The following is a 9,561-nucleotide window of genomic DNA, read 5'->3' on the forward strand; positions in this document are numbered from 1 at the left end:
CGTCCCTCGGCAGCCAATGGCAAACCTCCGAGTGTATTTCTGCCATGAAAAACAGCTTCTCATTCTAATACAATCGCCGTTCGGAGTCGGCGTAAAACTGTAGGTCCCTCCGCTTTGTGTGACAACATCAAGGCGCACACCACAAATCGGAGGAGAAGCTCGGCCAAACACTAACATAAGCGCAAATCTACTATTATTATTACAGTCCGATTTCCGCCATTTTCAATAGCAACTTACCTTGGATAAATTTCGTTGAGATATCTCAATTCGAGTTATCGTGTACACGGCTAGACGGACGGACAATCCTAGGGGCTGAGAGCATTAAAGTTCCGACATTACCTTTTCACATGCATTTTTTGACCGCCCTAATGTACACACACATATACAGATAGTTATTGCAAATTAAAGTTGCTACATACGAATCGTGAATAAGCTGCGATATTTGTCTATTTATTTGCATGCCGGTGAAAAATCGTACGTGTTTAAATGTAGAAATCTTTGAATTTATTTATGAAATCAGATATGTAAATTCATATGTATATCATGAAAATTAAAATGTACGTGTACGTGTACGTATTTATTTATTTGTTGCAGCAAAATTTCATTGGACAAGTATTTACTATTTTATTGCTTTTAGTTTTTAATAAATACTTACAAATTTTAATTATTTTTTGTTAATTAGAGTACGACTACATTCACTCCATTAGTAATTATTAATTAATATATATAAATGTTTACTAAAACCTATCTACATATTTATTGTGCAAGTCTTTAATAAGTAGGTTCCCAGTAGACACTTGGTTTCACCTTGGTCAGTGTACCCTGGTTGCTAATGTAGATCCCACCATTGTCCTGCAAATCTACCACTTGAGCCAAGTGTGCTCCACAAATTTCGGGTGTCTGGGTTTTGCTATTATCGAATTTAGCGCCAATCGCTTTAGAATAATCAAAGGTATATTTGGTGGAGAGATTGTTCTTCAATGGCGTGTCAGTCAAACCGGGACAGAATGTACTCACTGCAACGCCAGTGTGTTCATAGTAGTCGGGATGCTGAAATATAAAGTTATAGTACCTTTTAATTAAACTAATTTTCTATAAATTTTAGTTGCTTATTTAGGTTTATCTTTGCACACATACCCCTAGAGAGCGCGAGAAACCCATAACGCCAAATTTGGAAGCACAGTACACAGCCGCTGGTGGACATGGTTCTAGACCCAATACAGAGGCGATATTCACAATAATTCCACCTCGTCCCTTTTGATTTTTATCCATGTAAGGCAAAGCTTCAAAGGTGGTATTGATTAGACCAATCAAGTTGACATTTATAGTCAACTCAACGGCGGGGTCAGCCAAGATGCCAGCTCCGTTGACTAATACGTCGATGTATTGCACTTTAGATACCACATCGGAAAGAGCGCTCTTGATCGATTCCTTGTTGGTGATGTCAAATTTCGTGTAGTGCACTTTAGTGTTGGGGTTGATATCCTGCAAAGCCTTCACCGCTTCAGGTTTGTCCAGAATGTCAAAGGCGAAAAAGGACTGCGAAAGAAAAATTAATTATAGAAATTTTTAAATTTATTGTACATGAAGCATTTTTGTATAGAATTTGCTTAAAGAACTCGAATAATATTTACATACTTTAAACACATTAAACTAAACAAAGTTCAAAATGGCAGTAGTCAGGGAATTTGAATGGTCAGTTTTATGATAAAAGTTTCCCAAGAATCTCAAATAAATATTCAGTGAAAGGAAAGCTTGTTAAGTCTGAAAAAGGCACGGAAAACTTGATAAGGCAAAAAAAGCCATTTTCAATTATCATATAAAAATTTAAGATTGCCGTTAATTCCTTCATGATCTAATGATCGGATCTAAACCAAATTATGTAGTATGGCAGCACCTCTGAGGTACCACCTTTTCTTTTAAAAAAGGAGTTATAGAAAAAATTGAAAGAGGTCAAAAGTAATGCGGTAACAAACATAAAAAACAAATTTTTTTCCGCCGAATTGATAACGTCCTCCTTTTTTTGAAGTCGATTAAAAATAATACAAAATCTTTTAACTAAAAACGAGGCCTTCTGATTCTTATGAAGCTTCTCTTGCTTTAAACACGCAATATGGTATATTCTCAAAGACGAAGCTTCAACTAAAATATATGAGAAATACAATGCCTTGCAGATTGCTATTCACTCCCACTGGGGCAAAATACCGCTAGACCACATACGTGCAGCATAAGAAACCCGGGCAGACTCGATGCTTCTATTAATTCTAAAGATGGCAACGTCGAATAATAATACACTTTTTTAACAGTAGACTACTTTAACTAGATAATTATAATTTTTCGAATAGGTGGTAACCCTAATCCAAAGTATTTTCAAAGTAAAGCTTTTATAAAACCCGTTCGGTTGATATCTACTCATATTTAAACATATCATATACATATCTTGTGTTTGCGTTAATTAAACTCAACCTTTTACAGAAGTTTTTTCAGGCTAAAATCTTCTTGAATAATTTTCATTTAATTTTCTTCAATTAGTTGATGAATTAAGCTGAATTTGAGTTTTCAAATACGTGGTAATCTTTTTAAATACAATTTTGAAATAAAGACTTTCTAAAACCGTTTCGATTGATACAAATTTTTTATTAAGTAATGTAACATAATAAATAACCCTCTTCAAACACCTCGAAAATATTCTAAATGTTGAACAATTTCTTAGCACTCTTATTTTAATATTTCATATAGCTTGGGCATAATTTAATTTCATTTTGCTTTTAAAACAGGTGGCAACCCTTTTTAAATTATTTTCAATTTGAAACCTTTTCAAAACTCTTTCGTCTGATACCTATATTGTGACACATATTTAGATTGCCGATAAGTGCCCCAATTCAAGTTTAATTTGGTTTTGTAAATATATAGCAACCCTTCTAAATATATTTCGAAAATAAAGTCTTTCTTCAAACTCATTTCGATCGATACCCCTATTTTAAATCATTTAACTTATTCAATACCCCTAATTTGTCCAGGTATCAGCTCTCTTAGAAAATATTCTAAATAATTAAACTTAAGACTTATTATTTTAATATTCTTTCGTTTTGAGACCCATATTTTAACTTTTCGTACAACTCCTTTATAACTTAATTAATGCTGACTTTTCGAACTATTGGCAACTCTATTCAAAATATTTTCAATCTTAAACATTTTTATATCTCTTTCGTCTGACATCCTAATTGTGATACGTATCACTAATACCTTTATTTAAATAAAATTTGATATTTTAAACCAGTGGTAACCATCCTACATTTAGTTAAGAAATAAATAAGGCCTTTTCAAAAACATTTCGATTGATACCCATATTAAATATTTTCAATTCAATTCTTTAACGAGTGATAACCCGTTTCGTAAAAATAAAAATTTATTGTACATTTACAGGTAAACCAAAATACCAAATTTTGCACATGAAACACTGGAAACATTAGCGCTCTTTATTTATTTTTTTTTCTTTTACTTTAGTTTGTTGTATTTTATTTGATTATTTATTTCTTTTCAAGTTTTGCTGTAATTTTTTTTTTTTTACTGAGCTTTATTTGTAATCTCACGCTAGAATATCTATTTTCATTGCATTTTAATTTTCTGATTTGTAAGATTGTTTTTTTTTTAATACCTTTAGGTAATATTTGATTCATTTTTTAACCGACTTCACAAAAAGGAGAAAGTTATTAGTTCGTCGGAATATTTTTTTACTTTATTTATTTTTTTAATATTTTATCGCTTAACTTTGTACCACGGTAACCGATTTCTGAAACATTTTTTTGAAGGAAAGGTGTTACCTCACAGGTGGTCGCATGCTAATTTGGTTGAAATTTTAAATTATTTATGAGAATAGAAATCGGTTATGTTTTTTGCTAACAAATTGCTTGTCATTATTAAATTTCTTAAATTCATTTTCACTTATCACTTTATACTTATTGCAATTTCCATTCACTATGTGTTTTCTATTTTTCCTGCAGCTTACCGCCAAATCCAAGGTCATTAACTCTTTGCTGGCTTCATAGGCAATGGAGCCCAAAGCGGCAACAAACACCACATTTTTACCCGCCAAACTCATTTTTGCTTAATATATATATATTTTTTTATTACACGAAAAATAGCAATAAATTGAAAACTGTTGCGTACAGCACTTCTGTATATCGACTGCGATTCTTATAAATGACTTGCCCGGTTTTTATATCCAATTTTCGGCGAAGGAAGAGGCTTTTTTGGCTTCTAATTAGAAATGCAATAATGCAGAGCGCATGTCACGGAGCTTTGAATACGAAATAGGGCTGTTGCCTCTTGAGCTACATATAAAAGCACATACATACATATTTAGCGTTCGATGCGTCGAATTATCATAAATAATGCTTTTAAGGAAAAATTTAATTTAGAAATTGCTACCTACATACATTGGTAATAATTAAATCACAAATAAATGAGTTGCACGAAAATATCTTGTTAGTTTAATTGCAAAAAAAATATGTAAACAAATATATTCCTCCCTCTACTTTCTGAATTTTATTCACTGTATGTGGTACTTACAGACGCCGATATGTAATCGGTTGTTTGCATTTAGTGCATATTAGCACAATACTATTAATGAGCTTACAACATTGTATTTTCAGCTGCCGATTCACATCAAGCTTACGTATGAAAGAAAATAAAAAATAAATTGTTTATCTTTTCAAGTACGTAAAACGAGAAAAATATTGACCCACGCTCTTCAGCCGCACCCCAGCCAATATTAGTACATCAGTATACATATGTACATGGTATCCAAGAAGTACACTGCCAAACTAGAGGAGAAAGTAGGTGGGGGTGAGCTCCCTGATAAGCAAGAAGTTTTCAGGTAAAGGTGTCACCGTTTTAGGAATATAAATATATACATATATATTTTTTTGAATTAAAATCATATATTTTCTTTTACTGCATGTACAAACGAGGCTATACTTAGTAAATTTTTTCTGTAAAATACTTCCAAAGTACAAAGGTACATTATTACCTGTTCGTGGCGTTATTTTGTGATACTTAAAAAAACGGTGACACTGTTACCTGAAATATGTTTGCTTGTCAGGGAGTTCAGTTCCCCCGCCAACCTTCTCCGCAAGTTTGGCAAAGAACTTCTTGGACCCCGTGTATTTATGTATGTAATTTTTAATTCATTATATATGGTTATAGTTAATCCGGCACGCTTCGCTTCTTCTTCGCATTTTGTCGCTGTAACCGCCTAAGCGACTTTGGCCGACTTCAACAAAGCACGCCAGTCGTTTCTCTTCTGTGCCAACTGGAAATGCCAAGTCCTTATTCACTTGGTCTTTCTATCGCAGTGAGCTCTTCCACTGCTACCACTAGCGGGTCCCGATTCTAACGACGTGACCAAGCTATTCGCCGCTACAAACGTGTAAAGTCACGTAAATCTTCTGAAAAATATTTCTTCCGAGTGTGGTTTTTGTACTAAATAAGACAAAGGAGTTTATGTACTTCCCAACTGCCTACTTAGCCCAAAGTAGCACGTGTTGGCCAGGGTAGTTCTGCGTTGAATTTCGAGTCTGACTTCATTATAGATGCTGATGCTGATTTTAGTGGCGTGAGAACCGAGACGCATAACCGCTGACTGACTATTTCATGACTGGGGAAATGTACCTATAGACTTCGATTTGTCCAAATTCACGGCGACGCTCTCTATCTTATTTCTAGTAGGCAAAATACGTTACGTTGGTTGCTGCGGATGATGTCGATGTCATTGACATATACCGGCAGTTACAGGCTCTCGTAAAAACTGCGTCTTAAACGTTAAGGTCTATGGTTCTTACATGTTGTCTTCTTCAGCACCAGATTAAAAAATAACATAACAAGGAGTCGTGCTATCTGAAACCTCATTTTATATCACTTTATTAGTCAGCTTCATTAAAAGTGGCATTAAAATCGACAAATATGTAGATGTTGTGTGTCGATCCTCTTCTCGAGGTTCTTTACCAAGATTTGAGATATTGTGCATTCCTGATTTCCAAACATAATTGATAAGCAAAGTGGGAAAAGTTAAGTTTATTATTATGCAGTATCATGTATCAGATGTCGTTATGAATTCTGGCAGCCATCTCTGCCTGCTTAACCTTTTTCCGATTAGGAAGGTAACAAAAATATTCCCAATGAACTATTTATATTATGGGTATTCATGGAAATGCGTAAATGCCTCGTAATCGCGTAAACATCGTGAATAAACCGATTTTCCATACAGAATTAAGTAAGTTTACGAGACTTACACGATGCATTTGCGCGTTTATATGAATTGCCGTATTACTTTTTGCATTTGTATATATATAAAGTTATAGAATTTCAATTTTATACTTTTTATTGATAATGATTAGACTTGCCCAATATTAAATTCACTGACTGTTAATAGCGCATGAGTAGACAAACCGACAAATAATAAACAATCAAGCCCCAAAACTGTAATCAATTGCTTGTTCATTTATATGTACGTGTGTATGTATAAATTAGGGTCTCAATTCACTTGTCTGAATTAATAAAAAATATGAACTAAGTAAATTCTTATCAATTGTTATTTTAAGGCCCCTTTTTAACCCTTTAAATATGCAACTTTGTTTTTCGTTCGTTTAACAAACAATTTTATACACTACTTTTTTCTTCTTCAACAAAAATAAAGAACAATAAAAATAATGAGTTTGAACAAAAAAAAAAAATTATAAAAATTTTGATATACGGGTCATTCCATGCAAAAGAGGAAACGACATGAATTTTAAAATGCCCTAATTATTTCTATTTCAGAAGCAACCTCTTTTAAAATGACTATATTTCATTAATCAGTTGAAAGATATCAGAAAAAATAAAAAGAAGTTGTAATTTTTGTGTATGGAAACTTTTATTTCATGCATAATAACTTTACATCAGTGACAAGCCCATGCCCTACCAGTCGAAAATTTAAATATTTCTGTGAAGATTACATAAGCGTAGTTTTTATTGAAATCGACAGCGCAAAATTCATATTTTACAACGCAAAAACATCCTTCATGAAAATGAAGGGGTTTGGCTAAAACTTATCTTTGAGTGCACAAAGGTTAAATAGAGTTCATTTTATTGTCCCGGTAGTCACATTCATTCAGATGATACTTACATAAGAAATCGTTTGGTATTTATGGTAGAGAAATTTCTTATTTTACTAATCGTTCTATGTTAAAACCTATCTTTCTCTGTAGTATAAGTTATAGCGACATAGTTATAGTTCACAATTGATGACATTCTGGAGTAAAATGTCCCACCTGTCACAATGGAATGGCTCATTAATTTAAACAAATAGAGCATAAGTAACATTTGTATCATTTCCAAGTTATGTATGTATTTACATATATATTCCTACTTATATACATAATTTATTATTCGCTGTCTGTAGGAGTGCACCCACCTAAACTTTTGTAATCTGCCCTTATACATACCTACCCAGTGGGAAAAGTAGTAATGCATACGTAATAAATAATCTAATGTATTTCCTATGAGTTATTTGAGTTATTGATTTTATTACTGTCTAATATGTATTCAGCATTTAAATGTATCCAAAAAGTCGCAAAAATTTCATATTAAATTGCATTCATTCTTGCATTGGTGGTAATACAAAATTGAATGCCCCTATTTTCCTACGACATAGATGTGGGAAAAATAATGCATTTTCGAATGTGAATTCAGCTGTTTTACTGATTTTTTTTTTGTTGTTTTCGATTATTATGCATTCAATTTTCTCACTGGGAATGTTTGTATGCATTTGCGAAATATGTGTAAGATCAAGATCACGATCATCGCTAAATTACTTACAAGTGCAATAAACAGCATTTCTACTAGAGCGCTTTTCTATGCAAATATAATTTTTTTACTTTGTCGCATAGCATTTAGATGCCAGCTTTTATTACTTAATTTAGCGCCAATTACGAGACTACATAACTAAGTACGTCAACATTGTTTGCACGCTCTATATGTGCAGCTTACGAGGTGTATGTAATAGTTACAGTAGGTGTGATTAATATTCAGACAGCCTAAGAGTTCGGAAAAGATCAACAAGTCCTTTAGCTTAAGAAGTAAAGCAAGGAACTTATCACATTTTCTGGATGTTCAAATCAGTTACTAAAGAAATAGTGTGTTTGCTAATACGACGATCAAACCGTAAGTTCTTCATAACATTAATGTTCGGTGATTAGAGAGTAGTTGGTACGGTTCGTGGTAAATATAAGAAAGCTATTTCTGAATTAAAGGTAATGTTCTATCACTGAACACAAGTAGAGAATATAAAACCAGGTTTGAGGTTTTTATTTGGCTTCCACCATAGCTAGGCTATCTAGAAATATGTACATACATATATTGCCCACCTGTCATATTGATCATTGAGGGCTTCTAAACACTCGATATGTAATTATTTCGTTCATGTCCACCAATTAATATCCAAAAGACTAGTTTTGGCTGAACGATAGATTCGAGTATCCAATGTGAAAGAGCTTGTGCATCACATTAAGTTTCTACGACAGTTTGGTTTACCGTACGATTGCAAGGTACTTTGCGCTTGACTTTAGTATAAGAGTAGTCTACCGCAATTTAGGTTTGTTGCAAGCTTGGATCTTCTATTTCCAAGTGAATAAGTGAAGTCAGTCTCTTCTTTCATGTGATACACTTTAATAATGAAAAATAATAATAATAAAGATTAAATAAAGAAAAGAACAAGTAATTTTTAGCAAAAAAAAAGGACTTCAATTCTTATAAAAATATGTACATAATATATATGTGTATAATATATATATATATAGTATATATTTAATGATCCAATGCTCGGATCTAAACCAGATAAGTATGGGACCACCTCTGAGACACTACCTTTCCGATGCAAAATCGATTGACGTGGTCCAAAGTTATGCGGTAAAATACATAAAAAAAATATTCCGACGAACTGATAACCTCCTTCTTTTTGGAAAAATGGTTCAAATTAGCCGAAACTGGTCAAAACGTCACTTAACTTACTCAGAATGCCTTCCTTTTAAGAAATAAACAATTTATCTAAAGACAATCAAGCTAATATGATGGCACTAACTGTATGTAAGCGGCCGCTGTGCTGTAGTGGTTCGCAGTGCTCGCTACCACTCCGCACGGCCTTGGATCAAGCCCTGCCCAAGCAACATCGTAAAAAAAATATAAAAAGTGTCTTTCTTACCAGCGGTCACCCATTGGCAGGCAATGGAAACCCTCCGAGTATATTTCTGCAATGAAAAACAGCTTCTCAAAATGGCGTAAAACTGTAGGTCCTTCCTCGTTATGCCACAACATCAAGCCGCACGCCTCAAATCGGCGGAGAAACTCGGCCAAACATTGACATATGTGAAAGCGCCAATCTATTGTTATTATTAACGGCAAGCGCATCAGTATACTACATCTTTGTATGTAGTACATTGTGTTGGCAGCAGTATTCTGCTGCAACCTGAGATGATTGTTCACGCTTGATTCAGTATCACCTACAGAGATTTCTATATAACTAAC

At 33.4% G+C, this 9,561-nt stretch overlaps 1 protein-coding gene across 1 annotated transcript; it reads right to left on the reverse strand.

The window, feature by feature from the left end:
- Window positions 1-439: 439 nt before the first annotated feature.
- LOC108372009 (alcohol dehydrogenase 1-like) lies at window positions 440-4,208 on the reverse strand. Its single transcript, XM_017627642.1, has 3 exons — window positions 4,010-4,208; window positions 1,138-1,539; window positions 440-1,050 (listed from the first exon to the last, which is right to left on the reverse strand). Exons 1-3 carry the CDS (start codon window positions 4,100-4,102, stop codon window positions 772-774), a joined length of 774 nt encoding a protein of 257 aa, XP_017483131.1. The 5' UTR covers window positions 4,103-4,208; the 3' UTR covers window positions 440-771.
- Window positions 4,209-9,561: the final 5,353 nt, after the last annotated feature.

Source organism: Rhagoletis zephyria, unplaced genomic scaffold (assembly GCF_001687245.7).
Source record: "Rhagoletis zephyria isolate East Lansing unplaced genomic scaffold, Rhagoletis_zephyria_1.1 Rzeph_scaffold_05362, whole genome shotgun sequence".
In the NCBI taxonomy this organism is placed as follows: domain Eukaryota; kingdom Metazoa; phylum Arthropoda; class Insecta; order Diptera; family Tephritidae; genus Rhagoletis; species Rhagoletis zephyria.

Bases quoted from the DNA above. Each gene is read 5' to 3' on its own strand.
- LOC108372009 (XM_017627642.1), bottom strand. From the start codon at position 4,102: ATGAGTTTGGCGGGTAAAAATGTGGTGTTTGTTGCCGCTTTGGGCTCC. The intron at 1,540-4,009 runs GTAAGCTGCAGG...TTTCTTTCGCAG, and splicing joins TAATGACCTTGGATTTGGCG to TCCTTTTTCGCCTTTGACAT. The intron at 1,051-1,137 runs GTATGTGTGCAA...TTTATATTTCAG, and splicing joins GTTTCTCGCGCTCTCTAGGG to CATCCCGACTACTATGAACA.